At 44.4% G+C, this 24,696-nt stretch overlaps 1 protein-coding gene across 4 annotated transcripts in view; it reads left to right on the top strand.

The window, feature by feature from the left end:
• The window catches only part of LOC147019245 (methylcytosine dioxygenase TET3-like), a 268,737-nt gene that overhangs the window by 172,458 nt on the left and 71,583 nt on the right, over positions 1–24,696 (top strand). For all 4 annotated transcript variants that reach the window (XM_085899582.1, XM_085899584.1, XM_085899585.1 and 1 more), the window contains 4 exons: positions 3,851–3,941; positions 10,569–10,662; positions 19,554–19,762; positions 24,075–24,225. In XM_085899582.1, coding sequence (XP_085755708.1) covers positions 3,851–3,941; positions 10,569–10,662; positions 19,554–19,762; positions 24,075–24,225 — 545 coding nt within the window. The remainder of the gene's footprint in view (positions 1–3,850; positions 3,942–10,568; positions 10,663–19,553; positions 19,763–24,074; positions 24,226–24,696) is intronic.

Raw genomic sequence — 24,696 nt, 5'->3', positions numbered from 1 at the left:
TAAAAACAATCATTGGCCAAGTTACCCTGACGCATGCCTTCTTTCCTTCAGATGGTTGGATATATGCATTCAACTTAGCACTCCAAGATAAGGACCGCATACATCCGACAAGGAAAGAAATCGAGAAATAAATAGTCGTGGTGAATGAGTCATACCCCCCCTACTATTTTCTGTGACGGCTCGAAGGAGCCGGCGCAGACCCTTTGGATAGCTCTGCTGTGATAGCCCATGGCTTATGAATGATCAGACCACCTTCTGCTCTCGTCGCAAAGATCATCCTGTGCAGTGTGGTTTGGCCCAAACTCTACGCAGGCATTATCGCAGGGAGATGATGATCCGAACGATGTCCCTGGCAGACAGCAGAGGCAGATAAGGTAGGGTGATCCAGATGGAGAGACGGGCAGGCGAAACATGTTGATGGCAGGCGGGGTCGATTGGCAGACCGACCGACGAGACAGGTGAAATGGATTTACGGGTTCACACGTATTGACCGGCAGGTTGGGTATATGGATCCAACAGTCGACCAAGAGTACACGATTGTGAGCTTTTCATCCCCCTCCCATCGCACATAACTCGACCCGTTTTTCTCTGTTGATCCAAAGATTTTCGTATTTCCCCAATTCCATTGGCTGGATGGTCGAGTGCGCATGTTGTTGTCTGCTCCAGCGTGATTGGCCGCGCATGGTCATTCTCATGTACCTCTCTCACTGAATGGTCTTGCGTTATTGGGCATTTACCATTTTTGATCTGAAACTCTATCACATGATGATACGGTGTTGATTTTGGCCAGTTTTAACCAGGGGAGAAGAGGAGAGGATAGGAGAGGAGAGGATAGGAGAGAGACGGTCAGCAAAAAGGTGGCATGTCTCTGAAGCAGCCGCCAGGCACGAGGAGAAGAGGAAGGCCAAAGAAGAGGTTCATGGATACGGTGAGGGCGGAAATGCGGGTGGTTGGAGTGTCAATGGAAGATGTGGAGGACAGAGCGAAATGGAGACGGTTGATCCGCTGTGGCGACCCCTAACGGGAGCGAGCCGAAAGGAGAAGAAGAGAAAAGTCTCTGAAGCAGCGATTCAAACCAGTTCGGGAAGGAATAAAGATTCGAGTCAAAGACGATATGGAAAAGAAATACCATGGAGACTATCCATTTAATATATACGCAACATCTATCCACATGTATTACAACAGACTTAACTGAACAGATACTAAAGAAATAACTATCTTTTTAAAATTTAATTAAAACTATACAAGATGCATGCTTCTTCATGGACCCATACTCTCTTGAACAGAGCAATGGAACTACCAAAGCAGTTTTTCCTTGGCTATTTGGTACAATGTTGGATAGGTCACCACTCAGACCATTTCTTGGAGCACAGCTGTGCCACTGACACTGTTGCTCTCTTCCAGTACACCGGTACCCATTTCACCAACCTCAGGAGGATGACAGGCTGAGCCAACCCCACCTGGTGTTAATTCAGCAGCCAACAGGGCTTGAACTCAGGACCCGAGGATCCCAAGCCAGCCACCCCAAACCACTAAACCAACACCAGGCATACAAGATGCATACATGCATGATGTTTGGTTTATGATATATGAACAGGAACAGTGGTGATGAACTGGAGTGCATTTGCAATGAGAAGTGCTACCGATACCGATTTGACATTTGTGGTTTTGTTTAGGACAGCCTTGAAGATCATGTTTTGGGTCAATGTTCAACTGTCTTTTGATTGTGCCTTGCTTTGTTGTTGTGGAGACTTGTCGATTTGGATTGCGATGGACTGTAAGAGAGCGTGCTCTTGACAAAGCAACATCGAGCTGGCCGTGGGTGAGAACTGGTTGTGGAAGGTACATTCCAACCTTGTTGAATGTCTGTCCTTGTGACTTGTTGAAAGTCATGCAAAAGGCAGGTTTTGTTGGAATTTGAGTGCGTTGAATTTGGAAGGGTAGATTTTTGTCTGATGGAACGAGACAAATATGTGGAATGAGGATACGCTTGTTTGAGCTGATGACTTGTGCATACATTACGTTCTTGTGCAAATGACATACTTGTAGACACATTCCGTTACATAAGCATCGCCTTATGTCCAAGTTCCTCACGAGCATTACAGCAGCTCCTTTCTTTAGTTGCAATTTCTGTTGTGCCCATGCACTTGTTGTGTATTATATGTAAGAAGAAGAAAGAAGAATCACTGTGAGAAAACATCGATAGAATGAACCGCTGGATATAATAACTTGAAAACTGGATGTTATCTCAAAATAATATATCAAACTCCTGGAAGTTGCAGAACTTGTCCAGAAGAAGAAAAAAAAACAGAAAACTGCGTTGCCGCTCCCTTCAGGAGTGTGCTCTTCTCGTAGATTGTAGTAGATAACCGTAGTAGAATTCAGTCGATGTCGATCATATGAGATCAACGCAGCATATTTCAGTCGATCACAACTACGACGACTGGGACACGAAAATCGAAATATCGTGCTCCGTAGCGAGTGGGGCCGCTGCTCCATCGGGATGGGCTGTGGCAGGTGAAAGACCATGAGGAGGGAGTTTATTTTGGTTCACCGTGCACTTTTTGGGTAATACATGTACATATATATATATATATATATTATACATATACATATAATCAATCAAAATATGTGGATTGTGACAAGCACTTCTCTTATTTCTATTGGACATAGTCCTACACCAAAGCGTCACCTCCAAAACGGAGGCCTCGGCAGACGGTTGTTCTTTGCGGATCACGCGGTTTTACTATGAGACATAATCTGCGGCGATGCTAACCATAACAGTCAGGAGGTGTATCTGATGTTTATATGACAAATGTAGTCACCATTGATTTGATATTTATTGGCATGCTGTCCTGGTGAGGGCAAGTAAGCCTGAAATCCGGATAGGCGGCTCTGTTTGATGTTTAACTGATGATGGCCACACATGATGACTATACATGACCATACATGGTTTCAATCTTTGTCTGTTTGACCGAGTAGCCGGGCCAAGGCCTCTGGGTTGAGATGAGGGGAGTGCTTGCCACACTCCACATGTTTTGATATATACAGGGGGCTGCAAAAGTAGGTATACAGTAAGGAGTATACCAGTATATCATTAATGTATACCTACTTTTGCAGCCCCCTGTATATATATATATATATATATATATATATATATATATATATATATATAGATATGTAATCATATCTCTCACCTGCAATTGGAGGAAATAACCAATTAGCTTTCACCTCATCAATTACCCCAGGTGATTAGGATTAATAAAGCAGCAACATATAGCATAAATCAACAATGAAAAGCTACGCAAGGTAAGCCCACTGTTGTTTCAAACTCAACCTAAGTTTCTCTACAGCTGCACAGCATTCACAAGGAGTGTATATATATATATATATATATATATATATATATATATATATATATATATATATATATATATATATATATATATATATATATATATATATATATATATATATATATATTGAGAATTTTAATGCTGCTCACCCAATCAGCTGCCGGACCAGTTTCATCGCTAATTGGAGAGTCATCGGCAATGGCATAGATAGAAACGCGCACCATCTGTATGTGTGTGTCTTTCCGCAAATATAATGGTTGGAGCGTTTGCTCTGTGTCTGGGAAATCCTTGGTTCGAATCCAGGCCAAGTCAAACCAAGGCTTTAAAAATAGTACATGCTGTTTCCTTGCTTGAAGGTCAACATTTAAAACAAAGAGCACGTTTAAACAACCAAAGGTTGACAACACTAGTGCGGGCTTTGATGGGCCTCATGGTCTCGTCCTGTGTTGAAGTTCCTGCATGGGAACTCATATTATTTTATGTCTCTTCCACAGAACAGTTCAATGAAAAAGATGAAGGACCATACTACACGCACCTTGGTGTCGGCCCCAATGTGGCTGCTGTCCGTGAGAAGATGGAGGAAAGGTAAAATGATTTGCTCACCTTTCCGATGTTCAATCCATTTTACATCCCCAAATGTACTTCATTAATCATTAATTTGTTAAAACCATGCAGACAGACCTTGCTCGACACGTTTTCACAAGAGGCTGAAGGATGGGCAAAATGATCGTGTGCTCGACCATAAAATAGATGGATGCATAAGTTGAAATCATTAGAAAGTTAGGACGTTTGCTACGAACTGAAAAGGAAATCCAGTGCCGAAAGAGAGTCTACACCCCCTTTTCAAAATCACCTTTTGTTGCCTTATAACCTGGAATTAAATCACACATTAAATCAGACTTTTTCCACCTAAATTTACACATCGTAACCCACAACTTACAAGTGAAAAACAAATTCTACAAATTTCAGAAAATTAATTAAAAATACAAAACTAGAATATCTTGGTTGGATAAGTGTCCACCCCCCTTTATAATAGCAATTGTAAATGAGCTCAGGTGTAACCAATCACCTTCGAAATCACACACCAACTTAATTGGCCTCCAGCTGTGTTAAATTGTAGTGATTCGGATTATTTCAGAATAAAATCAGCTGTTCCTGTAGGTTTCTTCTGCTGGGTAGTGCATTTCACAGCAAATACTTAACCATGAGAACCAAGGAGCTTTCAAAAGACCTCCAAGATAAAGTTGTGGAAAGGCACAGATCAGGGGATGGGTATAAAAATATTTCAAACGCCTTGAATTTCCCTTGGAGCACTGTCAGGACAATCATTAAGAAGTGGAAGGCATATGGTACCACTAAGACCCTGCCTAGATCAGGCCGTCCCCCCAAACTGGATGACGAAGCAAGGAGGAGACTGATTAGAGAGGCCGCCAAGATGCCAATGGCAACTTTGAAAGAGCTACAGACCTTTATGGAAAAGACTGGTCACTGTGTGCATGTGACAACAATAGCCCAAGCACGCCACAAGTCTGGCATGTTCAGTGGGGTGGCAAGAAGGAAGCCATTACTCAAAAAAGCCCACTTTGAGTCCCGTTTGAGGTATGCAAAAAACCACTTCAGAGATTCTGAAGCCGTGTGTCAAAAAGTTTTGTGGTCTCACGAAAGCAAGATGGAACTGTTTGGCCTCAATGCAAAACGTTATGTTTGGCACAAACCCAACAGAGCACAGCACCCAAAGAACACCATCCCTCCTGTGAAGCATGGCGGTGGCAGCATCATGTTATGAGAATGTTTCTCATCAGCAGAGAGTGCGGCACTCATCAGTGTGGTAGGGAAATGCATGGATCAAAATTCAGAAAAATCCAAGAGGAAAACCTGCTGCCCTCTGCAAGAAAGCTGAAATTGGGACGGAAGTTCACCTTTCAGCATGACAACGACCCGAATCGCAGAGCCAAAGATACACTGGAGTGAGTAAGGAACAAAAAGATAAATGTCCATTCGTGGCCCAGTCTGAGCCCTGACCTAAATCCAATCGAAAATCTGTGGCATGACTTGAAGATTGCTGTCCATCAACGCTCCCCACACAACTCGACTAAGCTCGAACAGTTTTGTACCAAAGAATGAGTAAATATTGCCCAAATCAAGGTGGGAATAGTTGGTCGATACCTATCCCAACAGACTCGCAGCTGTAATTGCTGTCAAAGGTGCTTCCACCATGTATTAACTCAGTGGGGTGGACACTTATCCAACCAAGATATTCTAGTTTTGTATTTTTAATTAATTATCTGAAATTTGTAGAATTTGTTTTTCACTTGGAAGTTGTGGGTTACGATGTGTCAATCAAGGTGGAGCGAGAAGGGTACTCGGTAGAGCACATACCTCCGCCACGCAATGCTTGATTCACAAGAACATATCAGGCCCAATAGATTTTGAGATATTGTGGTACATATCGTTTTTGGCCCGATCTCTCACTAGTGAAGAATCACTTTAAAAATTATCAGATCCAGATTCGGATTCGGATCCTCACCAAAATCGAAGCAGTTCTTCCTTGTCACACACCCAACATGTCCACCAAGCTTTGTCCAAATCCATGCACAACTTATTGAGATATCGTGCTACATATAGTTTTTGGCCCTCTCTCTCATTGGTGAAGAATCACTTAAAAAATTTGAGTTGTCGGACCCGGATCCAGATCTTCACCAACATCGAATCAGTTCGTCCTTGTCGCACTCCCAAGCTGTCCACAAAATTTCATTCAGTTACGTCGACAACTTTTTGAGATATCCTGCACACAGACAGACAGACAGACAGAAAGGGGGTGAAAACATAACCTCCTTCATCTTCGGTGGCGGAGGTTAAAAGTCTGATTTAATCGAATTTAATTCCAGACTATAAGGCAACAAAAGGTGAAAATTTTGATAGGGGGTGTAACACTTCCTATAGACACTGTACTTGGAGCATTCAATAAAAATTATACGAACGAGATACTCATAGAAGTTCCAAGACATGCCAAAAAGATTTTAAAACATTATATATATATTTTCTTACAGATACCATGTATACTATAAAAGTGAATTTGTATATTTATTTGCTTGTCGATTTGTTTCTTTATATATGCTTCAAAAACTAAATAAATCAATAAAAACACAACAAAATACAACCAAATTTTTCATGATACCAAAGAGTACCCCAGGTGTGGTTTCTGTTTGGGTAGAATATCAGAGAGGGTGTTCAAGGTGGGGGTGAAGATCCCATTTCTCTCGATGGAAATGTGTATCGTACGTATAGCACCCCTTTTTTTATGACAAATCTTCTTCTTACATAGAGAGAGTTTAAACAATTGAACAATATGCATCAGGGTGATGTTGAAATGTGAGTGAGAATAATTGGAAATTTTCGAAATGTTTCATGTCACTCATTTTAAGCAGAGGTTCAAACCAAAGAATGCAACACGGAGCTCCGCACTGAAGCAGAAGTGCTTTTTGTTCATGCCATATATAAGCAGCAAAGACGGTTGATGAAGATGATGTTAGCTGACTTCCAAGCAGATGGAACCTGACATCGGGAAAATGATGGAGTGAATGGAGCAGTTTGTAGGGTACACCATGCCGTCTTTTGTTTAAATCCATCAGCAAAGCGACTGCAAACTTTCTTCTGGAACTGCGCTATAAAAGGGGAATATAATTTAGCTGAAATGGAAATGGAGAAGTAGTGAGAAACTCATCGCACAGGTGATGCCACGGTTGTGCACTCAAACGATTTACATGATAACGTGAGCAAAAAAATCTCCCAAGCTGCCGTGCGGGCCGCACATATTTTGGTGCGGTGTGGTTATGTTTCATTAATCGGTGGGGGATGTGCATTTGGTTTTATCGGAGAAGTATTTTCTTTGATATCCGTCAGTAAAGTGAGAGGGGTAATCTTCTTCCGAAACGGTACGATCAAAGGGGGAATGTGATTTAGCTGAAATCAAAATGGAAAAGCGGCCGAAACTCAACGTGATGCATATCATCAAGTTGTTTCAAATTTATTTTTTGGTCTTTCATTATCATGAGGTTTTCTTTTTTTCTTTTGTTCAAAATAATTCCTAAGATACCGTGCCCACACTTTGGTGTGGCGTGGTTATGTTTAATAAATCAGCTGCATTTTATCGGGAAAGATCCCATAGCTCAAATGCCCAGCTACTCGCTTTATTTAGATGGGGGATTGCTCACAGTAAACAGAACAACAGAGCTGCGAAAATTTAAATGCTCGCCAACCTTGGCACACCGAAGATGACGGAAACGGTTTAACGGCGATCCATTGGGTAAGGTGAAATCAGTAAATGTGCCTCACAGACAAAATATTGGACGCAGCACCCCCGCAACCAAGCGCATGCGACTGATGAGATCTAACATGAATTGGAAGTAAAACAAAGGGCACGATTGGATGGCCTGAGTCATAGAGCATGAACCTATCTTCAAAATGAAGAGCCCAAGGAAGGAAGAGCACGATTGGAAGTTAGGGTGGCCGAGAGGTATGATGAAGATGGGTGGCAGGATGGCCTAGGCCCGAGAGGTACGCATGCCCACCTCTATGCTGTCTAGCCTGGGTTCGAATCTCAGCCTATCGAGCTATAAAATGTCATTTCGGACTTTCACAGGCAGGGGTTCATTAAACTGGGCTTCCCGTCTGCCGGAATTAGTTGGTGAACGTTAAAGATCACACGGTGTCCTTCGTGAAGAATAGCCAGGGTATCGCCGGCACCGTGGCCAAATTACAAATTCCTTCCAAAACTTGAGTTGAACGTCAGGCCTGGCCACCAGGTTCGTGAAAGACTTGAGCCAAACTTCTCCCCGGAAAACCAGCAAGAACGTGGCAATAATTGTGGCCATTAAGACGAAGAAGAAGAAGAAGAAGAAGAAGAAGAAGAAGAAGAAGAAGAAGAAGAAGAAGAAGAAGAAGAAGAAGAAGAAGAAGAAGAAGAAGAAGAAGATGATGTCAGCTGACTTCCATGCAGATGGAAGATGACCTCAGGCAAATGATATGGTGAATAGAGCAGAATGTTTGAGGATATTTTCTGCCATAAAGACAACTTAGAGGTGAATGAATGGAGGACGAACTAGTGTAAACGGTCACGGGTCTTCAACAACCGACGCGCTTGGCGTGCGGGGGAATGGAGGAGAGATCTCTGTGTCCACCCATCACTTTGAATGCAAATTGCTGTTTCCTACCACAGGACCACAGTGAATGAGCCTGCCAGAAGTGGCTGAGCAAACAATCACCGGTGATTACATGTATCATCACCTTAATTGCGCCAACCCAAGCAACCTGACTTTGGGGTTATCTGTCAATTTTATACACTCGTCTGGAGTTCCCGTTTCCCGATGACTGCATACATGTTCTCTTGAACAGAATTTATTCACAAAATGAGTTTTGGGGGAGAAGAAGAACATGACCACACGTGCATTAAACCGACCAAAACCAACGAATACAAGATAAAACAGTGTGCCCCCTGGAACCACGCCGGCTCAAACAAATATGGCTTTATCTAATTAACTCGAGGGTGATGGGACTGATAGATGAGAAAGAAAGAAACCTGTGGCCCGAGAGGGCCCTGCTTGCGCACAGTCTTGGTGCCAGTCGGTCCGGCACGCTCCGGTCTGGGATGGCTTGTCCATGAAGCTCTGTCCTCCGGCTTTGTGGAACAGTGCACCACGACCAGCGCACCACACACCGCAAACAGCCCTTTAGCCACACACACAGCGAAGAGAGAGCCAATGAAGGGAGAGAGCACCGGTCAGGAACCCACACCGAGCAGCAATCACCAGAGAGAGATCGCACAGCCACTTTGTTTTTGTATGTACATAGTCGAGCCTTGTGGAAGAGCTAGATTCGTGCACTGATCAGGACGCAACAGGACAAGAGGAACAGTTGAGAAAATGTGGGAAGCACAAGCAGAGTCGAAGGCCAAGATAGAGGCAGACTTGTTGAACAAAGAATGGGGGTGGGGCGTGGGGGCAGGAGAGCATGCATAGGGTGAACAAGATGGGTACAGAAGGAAACTATCAGGAGGGAAAACTGGAAATTTGAAGAGAGGAGGGTTTGGGTTGGGGCAGGGTTAACAAGGGTAGAAAAGATCATGTTTTTGGATTGGGGACAATCTGAGATGGTGGTGAACAGCTGTCGTGAAGACCTGGAGGGAAGAAGGAGATTGAAGAAAATGTGGAAGTTTGTTGTACAGGTGGGAAAAAGGAAGAACAAATGAGTGGAGGTGTGCAGTGATCCTGGATTTAGGTAGTTTCACCAGAAGGGAGTTGATGGTGAACCGTGTGTGCCCTGCAGAAACCTGGTTGGGGGCAAAGCACGGAAAGAGCAGAGGGTGCAAGAGCAGAAAGGAGGTGGTACAAGAAAAGAGAGACCACTGACCTGTCTGCGATGGCGTAGCGATAGACCGATCGACTCGGCTTCATCGTGGGATATTACAATCATCTTGAAGACCTTGGTTTCCACCGCATCAAGCTGAGCAAGATGTGAGGCAGGGGAGCCAGCCCAGAGGGGAGAAAAGGACTCCATCAAGCTGCGGATGAATGCCTTTCATGTGGATCGGAGTTCAGGTGTGGCAAGGAAGGACTTTGTACGACGGAGGAGGCTCAGTCGGCGACTGACTTTGGAGGACAACTTTGAAATGTGGTTTACCCAAGAAATATTATCGCTGATCGTGACACCCAGGAGTTTGAATGACTGAACGTGAACGCTTTGGGGTTTCAATAAGTGTTCAAAAAGTTGGACGATAGATACTCACAGAAGTGGAATACACGAGATTGGTTTCTATTTTCAATAAGCGTATACATTTGGACGATTGTGCACACCTCGTTCATCAAACCTTTTCAACTGCTCCACATAATCATGGTTGCTAACAAAAATTGGTCCAAGATATTTTGTTTCTTGTGTTGTGCAGATGATTGTTTTGTCATATTGTTGCAACACCCTTACTCCACATACTTCCCTATTCATTAAAGTTTTGTATTTTACTCTTCTATCCACCATTGCATCTATTACTTCATTTCACCAATTTTCCCTTTGTTATTCAAATCTCTCCTCCTTTCCCATTTTCTTCATGTAAAAATAAGATTTTTCTTTATGCTCCACAACTGCTTTTGTGTACTGCAGGGAACAATGTCTGCACTTTTCAACTGTTGCTGTTGTCCCACGGTCTTTCTGTCCAATCAGGTTTGGAGAGAAGGGCAAGGCAGTACGCATCGAAAAGGTCGTCTTCACAGGGAAAGAAGGCCGGAGCTCCCAAGGCTGTCCGATTGCAAAATGGGTATACATCACAACATTTTGAGGTTTTCTATCTAACCTTGTTAGTGATTCAGTGATGTAAGAGTTTATGGAAGACTTAAACGAAAGATGGCAGTATCCTGAAGCAAAACTGTGTCGTTTCGAGAGTTTATATAATCGAAGAAGAAAAAAAATGCACCAACAGCTATACCAACTAGAGAGTTCACAGAACGCCTCAACCAATGCAGTCTTGATATGAGAAACGAGGACTTGGGCGGGGTCGGCGAGCAGAAAATTTGATTGGGCGTGATGACGGAAAATGCCGTAATATTTTGTCCAAGTACTGCTGAATGGAAGGGTTTTGAAAGTGCCAACAAGGTGATTTGTGTTGTCCAGTGTTCGAGTACATAATTCAATTGAAATAAAGTAGAGATTTTTAAAGGTTGTCGAAAAACCAATTCCGGAAGTTTACAGCCATTGATGCGCCATCTTTTACACCACCTTATTTAACACGTTACATTCGTGTTTTTCATGCCTGTTGTTTGTGTCCTTTATGACGTCCTTAAAAACAGTAAGTTTCCTGTTTGGAATGATTTTCAATTTTGTTTCACTGCCAGGCAGGCAAGCGGAGTGATAATAATCATCTTACTCCTCTCTGCACACGTGATGGGGACAAATTCAGAGTATTGATAAACTACGGATTAGTTTTCCCATTCATGTTCCGATTCGTGTGAAAAATCTAACATGCAATTCGAATTAAGTTGTTCCTGAATCATCAACCGACGTTTGTAGACAGGAGAGACAGACAGACAAAGTGAACCAATTTCTTAACTCCGCTTTTTGCTTGTCGTGCGTGGGGTAATCACCTTCGAGTTGAGCTCAAGTACAATATTTAAACCACCGATTGTGCCAAGTGCTAAGTACCCTCAAGAGAAGGGGTAGGTGGAACGGGGGAAGGGAATTAGGGTGAGGTTGGGGGGGGGGTAAGGGTGCCATGCTCAGTGGTTGAGAACAGGGATGGACCCACGTTTTAACTCATCATCTCATGGTCTATTTTTGAGATATCACTTCTCGTGATTCTTTTGCATTCTAAATTTTGGAATACGACATCTCTGCTCCAGAAACTGGCCACAACCTTATTATTCGGTGTAATCGCATTAAGCATTTTATACTGAACAAAAATATAAACGCACCAAGCGATTGTTACTATTTTACCTCGAACTCATTAATACTAAATCTTCACAACAATTTGGTTATAGAATCCATGACAATTGAGCATTAAATTTCAAAGAGTTCCTTGAGAATTCTGGCGACAGTCTTTGCGCTACAACAGCCGACACAACCGAGGTGTCACTGTCAGAGTTCACACAGTCAGTAGCGGGTGTGTCCACCGTTGGCGTCGCGCAGAGCGGTGCATCTCCGGCACATGGACATCACCAGATTATCGATGGTGGCCTGAGGGATGTTTTCCCATTCCTCCTGGAGAGCCACACGGAGCTGGCGGACGTTCTCTGGGATTGCGTAACGTTGTCGTACGCGTCGATCAAGAACGTCCCAAAGGTGCTCGATGGGCGACATGTCGGGAGAATATGGAGGCCAGTCGAGGACATCAATGTCCTCCTCACCGAGGAAGTCCATGCAGATCCTGGCAACATGGGGGCGAGCATTGTCGTGCTGAAACGTCACATGGTGAAGGCGAACAAACGGCACGACGATGGGTCTGAGTATCTCGTCCCTGTACCGCTGCCCGTTCAAGTTGCCTTCAATGAAATGAAGCCGAGTGCGCTCTCCATGGCATATGCCTGCCCACACCATAACACTGGCACCACCGTGTGACACCCGACGAAGGACATTGGCGTCAGTGTAGCGCTCCCCAGCCCGACGCGGAGTCCGCCATCAGCCCGATACAGCTGGAACCGCGACTCATCGGTGGACAGCACTCTCCTCCATCGTGCGAGGGTCCAGCGCAAGTGAACATTGGCCCAGTTCAGTCGGGTCTGACGCCGGACTGCAGTGAGGTCGAGTCCCCGGTGTGGTCGGCGGGCTCGGAGGTTGGCCTCCCTCAAGCGGTTACGCACCGTCTGGGCTGAAATGCGCCTGTTATGCAGCCCGACAGTCTCATCGGCAGTCCTCGTGGCCGGTCGGAGTCGATCCCGGAGATGTTGCAGCCTCATGTGACGATCCTGACCGGCGGTGGTCACACGTGGTCGCCGGGCATGTGGGCGGTTCACGGTGCTTCCAGTCTCTCTGAGGCGCGTTCTCAGGCGGCTAATGGTGGAGTGGTGGACATTGAAGTGTGCTGCAACGGCCCGTACTGACGTCCCAGCATTCAGCATGCCAATGGCACGCTCCCTCAAGATTTGTGACATCTGTGGCATGTTGACATTTGGCACCAGTCCACATTTTGGGGAGGCCTTTTATAGGGCAAGCTATAGGGAGTGTTTGTGTCCTGGTCACGCTCACTGACCATCACTCTGTCAAGCCCCATGGTGCTCATGGGAAGGATTACTCGACGTGTGAGTCCACACACTCAGAGTGGTCAATTTCAATAGGAACATCTGTCTTGAGCAAAACAAAGGAACCATTGCTCAAACATATCATCGGTTTGACCATTTTCCCATAATGGCAATCTTGACTTAGATATTTAGGTTGGTGCGTTTATATTTTTGTTCAGTATATTTCTACATGTTTTTAACTGACCAATCTGACCTGGAACTGATCTAACTGAGCTTTATCGAACATCGTGAACTTCTCATACTTTGATGATGCTCGAAACAAAACCCTGCTGGTTCTCAAGAAAGTCTAAATACCTATACAACGAGAAAGCATCTCAAAATGCAAAGCCCGTCTGCGTCCGCCTTGTACTCAAACGAAATTTGACGAAAACAGCAGCTAAAAAAAAGTTAAAATTTATCAATTAGCGCGCTTCATATTCTCATCGTAAAGTTTTGTTGAAGATGTGATGACAACACCTCAAATGGTAAACGAGAAAGCATCTCAAACTGCAAGTGAACAAAATATAGAAACACGGAAGTAATGAAAAAAACGACCTGGCCATCTCGTGCTGACGAGTGGCCATCGAACAGCTTGGCCATCTTGTGATGAATAGGGCCGATTTGGACTGTTACTTTGTTTGCCCTTTGACCCAAATATTAATTATTCTTCTCCATATTCTCATAATGAAGGTTTGATATTTGATGACAAAAGCTCAAATGGTTAAAGAAAAAAAAATGGCCTGGACACGCACGCACATATGCACACGCACGCACACAAGCAGATGTTATTTTGCCTTGAACCCTTATGTCGTTCCAATACAACACTGGACATGTATTTATGCCTCTGGTGACGAAGTCGCCGGTGGCATTATGTTTTTGGGTTGTCCGTCCGTCCGTACGTACGTACGTCCATGCGAATTTTCTGTTTTCTCTGCAACTGCTTATCCGATTGACACAAAATTTTCATCATAGATGCGACTACTCATACAGAATTTTTAAAATAATAATTATGACGTCATAGGTTACGTGGGGTGGCAGCCATGTTGGAAAAACTTTGGACGTCTGTATCTCCTAAATCGCTCAATGGAAAAAATTAAGACCTAAAATGGGGAATAAGTGATTTAACTGTGACGTCATCGGTGAAGTGGTATCCCGGTCAAAATTCGACAAGTAAAACGCTGCATTTGATCAGTATGAACATTTTTGAGGTCAATCTCGGGAGGGATTGGTCAACAAATTTTTTTTTTATGATGTCATCGATCATGTGGTTTGGCAGCCATATTGTTTGTTGAAAAAATAACTTCCTCTCCAGAACGGCTTTAAAGATCAAAGTGAAACTGCACAGATAATCGACCAGCAATGTGGAATAAATTTTGATAACTATGATGTCATAGGTCACATGGTCTGGAAGCCATCTTGGATTTATCCCAAAACCTTCAAAAATATTCTCCAGAACAGCTGGTCAGATTGAGAGAAAATTTAACACACCTACTCATCATGCATTGTGGAGGGGGAGGGGGGGACTAAGGCAACAAAGAAGAATTGATGCCACATGGTTCGACGGCCATATTGGATTGAAGAAATATATTAATGAATGTTTTCTCTGGAACCCCTCATCCAGGTCGGTCGGGTTGGTCGGGTTGTCGGCGACTAAACCGTCTCCCCCACCAGGTTTTCTGGTGAGGAGGGTGTTTGGATATGGACACCCAGCAGGATTAAAAACAAAACCTGTCAAAGGGCGGAGGAGCTCCTTGTGAGCCAACGGCCATCCATATATAGTGCCCAACTGTGTCTGCGGACGACCTCCTGCAGTTGGGTCACTTCTTATTAGGAGGTTGGTGGCAGGATTTGCACTCCGGCCACCGTAAAACCCTTCATTCCGCAAAACGCAAAAACGCAAAAAAATCTGAAAAAAAGCGGTCCCTTCGGGTGGGTGCCTGGAATGTCCTATCCCTAAGAGAGGATGATCACCTGTCTCTGTTATCAACTGAGCTCAAGCGTTTGGACATCGGGATTGCAGCTCTCTCTGAGGTTCGGAGACCGGATTGCGGCGAGATAATGGTGGGTGGTTACACCTACTATTGGTCTGGTCGCTCTGATGGTTACCATACCCAAGGAGTTGCTGTAGCTGTGTCCAATAAGCTGACCCCAATGATAATTGAGGTAACACCGGTCAACGAGCGTATTATGAGATTAAGAATTCGTCACTCCTTAGGTGTCATTTCCCTGGTCTCTGTTTATGCTCCGACTGAGGCGAGTGATCTCACCGTGAAGGATGCATTCTACGCCACACTCGAGTCTGTGGTTGATCAGTGCCCCAGACGAGATACACTTCTAGTCTTGGGGGATTTCAATGCATCGACTGGAACTGATAGGGATGGTTATGAGGTGTGTGTTGGTCTCCATGGGTCAGGAACTATGAACCAGAATGGCACTAAGTTCCTTGACTTTGCAAGAAGTCATGGACTTAGGGTGGCTGGTTCATGGTTTCAGCGCCCACAAGCTCATCGCTGGACTTGGTATTCCAACGCTGGCGGTGTGGCAAAGGAGATTGACCATGTCCTCATTGACGGTCGTTGGAGGATGATCCAGAACTGCAGGGTCTACCGGAGTGCTCAGTTCCTCAATACTGACCACAGGCTTGTTGTAGCAACTCTAAAGCTGCACCTTAAATCCTGGAGAATGGTACCATCCCAGCCTAGGCTGGATGTTGCCAAGCTCAGGGATGAGAGAGTAGCTGAGGAGTTTGCGAACAGGCTGAGTGGACACTTGGGGGGTCTGGGTGCTTTGGGGGGTCCTGAAGAGTTGTGGAGCGCCTTCAAGACCACCGTCCTTGATGTTGCCGGTGGATGCCTTGGAGCTCACCGCAGGGAAACCACGGGGTAAGAAGAATTTTGTCTCTCAAGGGACACTGGATACCATTGACCAGAGTCGCAGGGCCAGGCTGAATGGCAGAGCTGAGCTGTTCAGGGAGCTGAGGCGTAAAACTGTACGTGCACTGAGGGTGGACAAGGAGGCCTATGTACGAGGAATCTGTGAGGTGGTAGAGCATCACCTGTGGACAGGTGATTCTCGTCCCGCTTACAGGGGAATTCGCGCATTGCGTTCATCCAAGCCCATCCCTCGGAGCACTGCAGTTCGAGCAGAGAGTGGTAGGCTCTTGACAGAGGAGTCTGAAGTGAAGGCCTGCTGGGCCGGTTACTTTGAGCGGTTGTACCAGTCTGATCCCCCAACTGTCGAGTTGGACGTCAAGGGTGTTACAATCCCTGTTGCTGACCCTCGAATCGACTGTGGTCCACCTACGCTTGTGGAAACACGGGCTGCGGTGAACCAGTTGAAACGGGGCAAAGCTCCAGGGATCTGTGGCATCCATGCTGAACTTCTCAAGGCTGGTGGAAATGCTGCACTCGTGTCGTTGCATGCAGTTTTGTGCTCTGCCTGGAACACAGGCATCATCCCAACTGACTGGAAGAGGGGCCTTGTTGTCCCTCACTGGAAAGGGAAGGGTGATCGCCAAGACTGCAACAACTACCGAGGGGTGACGCTGCTCTCAGTGCCGGGCAAGGTCTTTGCTCGGATAATTCTCGATAGGGTTCGCCACCATCTGCTTGAGCACCAGCGTCCAGAGCAGTCAGGCTTTACACCAAAGAGGACAACGATTGACCGTATCCTTGCACTTCGTGTCCTCACCGAACGCAGATGAGAGTTTCGGCAGGGGCTGCTTGCAGCCTATGTTGATCTCTGTAAAGCGTTCGATTCAGTGAATCGGGATGTCCTCTGGAGGATTCTTGGTCTTCGTGGGGTGCCAACAAAACTGATCGATCTGATGTCTGAACTCTACTCTGGTACTGAGAGTGCTGTGAAGTGTGGTGGTACCATCTCTGACTTATTTCCAGTTGTTACTGGAGTTCGTCAGGGATGTGTACTTGCCCCCACACTTTTCAGCACTTGTATGGACTGGATTCTAGGGAGGATGTCGGAGAGATCAAGTTGCGGTGCGTCATTTGGGAATGTCAAGATCTCGGACCTTGACTTTGCAGATGATGCAGTCATCTTTGCGGAGACTTTAGACATCCTCTTGGGGGCCCTCGAGGTGCTGAATGAGGAGTCGGAGCCGTTGGGATTACGGGTTTCTTGGGTCAAAACTAAGATCCAGGCTTTCGGTGACATCTTGGATGCTGCTGTCCTGTCTGTGTCTGTTTGTGGTGAGGATGTTGAGGTCGTGGAGAGATTCACTTACCTTGGCAGTGATATTCATGTCTCTGCTGGCTGCGAGTCAGAGGTCAATAGACGTCTGGGTCGGGCCTGGGGAGTCATGGATTCACTGGATCATGGGGTGTGGCGCTGCCAGTACCTGTGCGGGAGGACGAAAGTCCGAGTCTTCAGGTCCTTGGTACTTCCAGTCTTGCTCTATGGGTGCGAGACTTGGAGTCTGACCAAGGATCTGAGACGGAGACTTAATTCCTTTGGTACCAGGTCTCTTCGGAGAATCCTTGGCTATCGCTGGTCGGATTTTGTGTCCAACGAGCGGTTGCTGAGAGAGACTCGGATGAGATCTGTTACCTGCATAGTCCGTGAGCGTCAGTTGCGGCTGTATGGACATGTGGCTCGTTTTCCTGACTCTGATCCTGCTCACCAGATTCTCTCAGCGAGGGAGTCTCATGAGTGGAGGAGGCCAGTGGGTCGACCACGTGCCTCATGGTTGCAACAGGTTGACCATCATCTCAAGGAGATGGGGATGGGCCTGGCATCTGCCTGGGGGATGGCCAGACGGAGGCCCCTGGAGTACCGGCGGAAAGTGGACGCAGCGACGCGCTGTTCTGGCACATGCTCCCATGTTGACAATGAGGTCATTGTTAAATATAACATTTGCAACAACAGTAGTGGGTCATCACTGCAAACCCTCCCATTGGAAGGTTGAGCGGTTTCAGAGAAATATATATTTTTAAATATGATAGACTCGGTATGGGGAATATTTGTTGAAAATTTCAACATCATCGGTCACATGGTCTCGCAGCCATTTTGAACAAAAAAAAACCTTATCCGATCAACGCAAAACTCCAAAGACATGATCGGCCACCCATTGTGAATTTGATTGGATAAAGAAGACATCGTGGGTCAGGTGTCTGATCGAAGCGGGGTTGTGTCGAAACAGGGCGGCATTGTTTTTTTTTTTTTAACCATAGATATTTCACGAAATTTTCATCATAAATGTGACTGCTCATGTAGAATGTTTTTGTGATAACTATGACATCATAAGTCATGTGGTGTGGCAGCCATTTTGGAAAAAAAGAAAAACTTTAGACCTTTGTATCTCCGAAACTGCTCCATGGGAAAAAATTGAAACTTGGCACATGTGAAGTACTCCCCATTGGAAACAATTTTGATGATGTCTTATGTGGCTATGTTATGACGTCATAATTGCACATGTCAAATGCTTTATCCGATCAGTATGAAAATATTTGAGGGTCATCTCGGGCTAAATTGTAATTGGCAAAACAAAGATGACGTCATCGGTCACGTGGTTCGGCAGCCACATTGTTTTTAACATAAAACCTTCAAAAATCTTCTTCTCTGTAACAGCTGAACAGATCGAGGCGAAACTTTCAGGTATGATCGCCTATCTATGACGAACAAACAAAAGTTCTCCACCAATGACATCATAGGTCACATGGTTTGGCAGCTATGATTTTTTGAAGAAACAACATTTTAAAATGTTCTTTTCCAGAACGTCTTGACAGATCGAGGGGGAAACTTCACTTCCGTGTTCCCCAAGCTTTGTGGATACCAGGGTGTTCACGAATAATTAATAGGTCGCATTGTCTGGCAGCCATATTGGTTTGAACGAAATTCTTTTTTTTAAATCTTTCTCATGAATCGCTTCATCAATCGATGTGAAACATCACGGTGTAATTGAGTAGAGATATGGAATATATGCTTTAACTTTCAACCTGATCGGACGCATGGTCTGGCAGCCAGAATTATTTAATATTTTAAATCTGGTTTCAGGGATTGAAATCAAACTTGCATTGGTACAAGTGTGTATGATGATGTGATAATGTGGGCGGAGTCATATCTGGTGATGTCGTGACATCGAAGGTTGTCGTTCTAGTTTTCTCATGTTTTTTTACGTATTATTATATTCTTGCTTGTAATTAGAATTATTCAATAGGTGTACAAATTACTCCGTGATTCTTAGGCAATTATACAAATCTTGAACGAGTCACTATTTTATTTTGCAGTAAACGCCTTATTGAAGTTAGATAACTCGAGCATAAAAAAACTACCGTGCATTACCATCAGGGGGTGCTGCATCTCTGACAGGGACTGAAAGCAGAATATTCTGTCTGTACGGAGGATGTTCCCAATTAAAGATGTCTGTTTAAATATCTGGTGATATGCTTTCAAAGGAGTGGTAATGTGTGTGTTTTTTGTGCAGGTTATTCGCCGTTCCGGGGAGGACGAGAAGCTGTTGGTTCTTGTGAAAGAGCGTCCGGGGCATCACTGTGACACGACTGTGGTTGTGATGGCCATTCTTGCATGGGAAGGGCTGCCACGCGCACTTGCTGACAGCCTGTATAGTGACCTCACATTCACACTGAACTGCTATGGTGTGCCAACAGCACGCCGCTGTGCACTCAACGAGGAGTATGTCACTTGGTCCTGACCTGTCTGCAGTTTGTTTATCAGGTTTTGCCATCTGCATATCTCTCAGTTTGTGTTTCTATATGTTTTGATTGTTTTTTTTGTTGTTGCTTTTGGCTGTACAGTAACAGTATCTTGCTTTCTACTTTATATTGTGGCCTCGGTGTCAATTGTACTCTGTCTTTTAAGTCATATAGTAATTTGCTACGGCGTTCCACATGACGGCTGATTGTTCGACACCGCAGGAGTCATTGTAAAGAAAAATGTGGAATATCTGATCTGATCTGATCATTTCTGATGATTCTGATTGTTAGATCTGATCATTTTTGAACTTTCCATCCTTGTATGAAAACACATTCATCAGTAACTGCACCGCAGCAAATTTCCCAGTATCATCTGTGGAGATTCATTCCCCAAAGCATCATGTTTTAGCGAGCCGTCAAATGCTTGCATGATTTCATATCTTGAGGCGAAATAATTACCAAATAATAATAGCATTCTCACAATCAAACTTTCTGCTCAATGGGCCCAATTATCTTCACAATGTGTAGTCTGGTAACGGTGGTCCAGTAGTCTGGTCAAGTTCCTGCTTTCACCTTTTCTGCAGTGCTCAGCAGGATTTACTTCTTAAGGCTGTAATGGTCGACTTTTTTTCATTGTTTTTTTATTTATTTATAAATTATTCATTAATTAAATAATTTTTTTATTTGTTAATTAATTAATTATATATATATAGCATCTTCTTCTTCGTTTGATGCAGCACAAGGCTGCGGCGTAGCATTGTTGGCCGAGGACGTGGCTGTGCCGCTGATGTAATGATTTATGGCATCTGACGGAATAGTCCCACCGGTTCTTTCATTGTGTGCCTCCTGTGACTGACGATGCACCGTATTAAAGAGGGAAGTGAAAGCAGTGTGAAAAACTCCTCACGATCTCTCTCGTGGAGGTAGAAATTTCAGTCTGGGCAGATTGACATTACCAGTCACAGTTAAATCATTCACAGCGGCACATTAACCATTTCCCAGCCTCTTCACTCAGTGACAGTTAACAAGGGAGTAAATGCTCGGAAAGTTGACAAACATGACAACTTGAAAATGTAAAAATAAGACTCCCTGTTTATAATGTTTTATATTTCACTATTTGTCAGAAAATATCATTCGCTAACACATGGAATTGAAGAGATCAGCAAAAAAAACAAAAACCGAGCTGTTTTCCCCTGTTGACGGCCGTGTTCACATTCACCCATGATTTCCACTTGTGGGTTCCATTATGTGTCATCCACAATCTGTTTTCCCACAAAGTGGCTTCCGGAAATACTCGAAGCCTTTACCGGAACAAGGAAGCCATTTGGCCCTGTCTCCTCTGTGTTGTATCCCATTCCATCCGATTGGGACCATACTCTGGACAGAGCGTTGGTACTGCCGAAGCAGTCTCCTTGGCTATTGGGCACAATCCTGGATGGGTCGCCACTCCGACGCAGGATACTCGAATGACTCGGTCATCCCAGTAAGCTGGTACTCATTTTGCCGACCTCAGAAGGATGGCAGGCTGAGTCAACCCCCTGGTGAATTAATTCAGCGGGCAACGAGGCTTGAACTCAGGACCCTAGGATCCCAAACCGCCACCCGAACCACTGAGCCAACACCAGGCATGTGTGTGTTGTATCCAAATACCATAAACGTAAATTATTCATTTAAATTAAGATTATATCATCGGGTAATTTTGGCCCTGCGCTTAAACTTGTGGAATTTTAAAAACATTTTCAGCCTTCCACATTTTCATTGAACTTGGCAGATTAATTGGTGTCATTGAGCACCCAGAATTTGTGGTATGAAGTTTTTTTTGGTCAACTGGTGTTCAAGGACAAAAACTAGAAGTAAAAACTGACCATTCTGCCTCTTTGGTCAGACCTCCATTAAAATCAAATTTTCTTTCATTGCAGCTGCAAGCATCTATATATTATAATACTGAAGGACCAATTTTGTGCTCCTCCTAGCGGTCGCGTCACGTTTTTCTCGGTAGTGTGACCTGAACTGAAAGAAACTTCGTACCTGTAAGAGTGCATCGCACATACTGGCAACAGTCAACCTTCAACTCTGAAGCACCTATATATTATTACTGAAGGACCAATTTTGTGCTCCTCCTAGCGGTCACGTCACGTTTTTCTCGGTACTGTGACCTGAGAAGTTTTGACACGGTGTACGTCAAAGTAGACACGTGCACAAATCAGGGGACTTCTTCACAAGGAGTAGTGTACACCAAAAATGTCGTGTACAAGGACGTTTTGTAGACTTCATTCGGTAAGGCCATGCAGTACATCGACTGGGATCTGGCTCTTACGAGAGCCGACACTGGTTGTCATATTGGGCTCATGGAACGGAATCCGTCTGCGACGGGGTTTCAGCGAGTGAATAGGAAAGCTCTTTCTCGCTACGTTTTCTTCCGTGGTGGATGTCGTTTTTTTTCAATGCGTCGTGTCATCCCTATGAATCAAATAAGATAGGACCGACTCGATTTTCAAATTTTCCTCGCTCGACAATTCATTCTCCCTCGATTCGTTACCCCTCAATTTATTTCTCCCTTGATTTGTTTTCTCTCAAGTTGTTCGCATCTAGTGTGCAAACAAATGGCCACAAATGTTGAATCAATCGCATTGGCTCGTTTATCCTCGACGTGAATTCACTTCTGTTATCCGTATACCTTAGTCATGAGGCTGTCGGTGAAAATGAATGTTTCCGAAGAGATTAACCGCATTCTTCGCTCCAATGTTAATATAATTTTAACAGCTTGGGGGCAGTCTATATCACAAATGGTTTTTGACAGCGTTTTTCGACCTCCTCCATTGTTTATTTTTTGTTTTTTTTCCACTGGACCATCTTTTGGAACAAATATCCAACATTGGACTTTTTTTTTTGGGTCGCCAAAATAGGTGACCCTTATTGTCAGTAATTCTGTCTGTTTGTTTGGATGTTTGTCATCAGCATAATTGGTAGTAAACATGGGTGGATTTTGACCAAACTCGGGAGGTAGGTAGATCTTATGACCTAGTGCTTTGGAAATTGTAATGGTTGCTCGGGACGCTTTGGTTCCCCAGCAACAACCGAAAAACCTTCAAAATCGGTACCGTTTACGCGAAATCAATTCCGAAAACCATTATCCCACATGGGCTTATGAAATTTGGCACGAATGATCAACAGGTGATGCTCTATCAAATATATTCCAGTTTTTGTGATATATGGAATACTTTACCCGCAGCGCCCCCTACAATTAGGCTATGCGCAAAAATTGGCGAAAATTGAAGGCCCCCTAACGACCAGGTGAGTGCATCGATACGAATGAAACTTTGCAGGTTCATGGTACTCAATGAGTACTACAACTTTGCCTCAGGACATATTGACCGATTTCACTTCTGTTAGGGGTCAAAGGTCAATTAGTGCAAAAATCGATAATATGCGAGAGCTGAAGGTGCCTTCGCGCCAAATGCTACTCCTCCTGTGGTTATGGTCGGATGGTCATGAAAATTCACACGAATCGTCTGGAATGCATTGTGCACAAACAATCGAGCCGAATTTTCGATTTACATCTTTGTTCACCCACAGCAACTCCTCGAACTTTGGGGATTTCCGATTTCAAACCGCATTTTCGGTACTTTTCATTCAAATGGATACCGAGTAGTTATCAGTCGATGGAACTGGATGAGATTTGACATGCATAATCTTAATGTGATTCCCTATCCGCTATATGACATCCATTTTGCTCTATATCTTATAGTTTTCATGCTCGGCGACCCATCGCCGCCTACCGGCTTGTTTATTGATTTGTTTGTCCGCCAGCATCACTGGAGGTTACGGTCACAACATCCATAATCGATATCACTCGGAATCTCAGAATTTGTTTAATTTAGACATAATTACAGCAAAGCATTTTTTCCCCAGATTCTAAATAAATCAAATACCCTCCTTGGGTGGCATGATTTATTTGACCACAAATATCCTATAATTGGTGCACCAAAAGTTTTAGCAGCATACAAGTAAATTGAAGGTTAGTCACACAGGTTTGCCTTCCAAAAATTCTGAAATTCAAGCCTTGAATCTGTCATGTTCCATTCCCATTATTTTCATTACTATACGAGGCATGTTTAATTAGGTAGATAACCCACCCATTCCCAGGCTTCCACTTCCTAAACTAACTATATATCTCTCTCTCTCTCTCTCTCTCTCTCTCTCTCTCTCTCTCTCTCTCTCTCTCTCTCTCTCTCTCTCTCTCTCTCTCTCTCTCTCTCTCTCTCTCTCTCTCTCTCTCTCTCTCTCTCCAGTCGAAACTGTGCTTGTCAAGGACTGGACCCAGAAACCTGCGGTGCTTCATTTTCATTTGGATGTTCCTGGAGCATGTACTACAATGGGTGCAAGTTTGCACGTAGCAAATTGCCTCGGAAGTTCAAACTGCAAGGAGATTATCCTCGAGAGGTACGTGGTACTGTGAGCTACATCTCAGACATTGCATGACAACGCTCTATGCAAAACATAAGATATTAACTGTAATATTTAGATATAACTTTGCAGCTCCTGTCAAAAACAAAATTAGATCGGTGGGTTTGTTTGACGATCCTTCCAGAACGAAAGAGTGAGAGTGTGAGATTTTCCAGGATTGAAGGACATGTTACATTTATCAGACCAGAGTTTAATAATTCCCAGACCAAATGAGAAAGATGCAGCTGATGTCTGCCTGGTCAAGGGATGAGGGTACAATGTTGTCACCTGCAGAAAGGAAGAGAGGGTTTCCCCAGAGCATCAGAGAGGTCATTTTTATAGATGAGGAACAAGACTGGGCCAAAAACACTGTGTTTGGCTTCCACTGGGGTGATGAGGATTTTTTCCAACCTCGTAGTGATCGTTGTAGAATTCTTCAGTTGTTGTGGAGTCTTATTTAACTTGCAG

This window comes from Eptatretus burgeri, chromosome 10 (genome assembly GCF_056783735.1).
Source record: "Eptatretus burgeri isolate ZD-2024b chromosome 10, Ebu_testis_v1, whole genome shotgun sequence".
Classification (NCBI taxonomy): Eukaryota; Metazoa; Chordata; class Myxini; order Myxiniformes; family Myxinidae; genus Eptatretus; species Eptatretus burgeri.
This window is presented reverse-complemented; position numbering and strand designations above follow the sequence as displayed.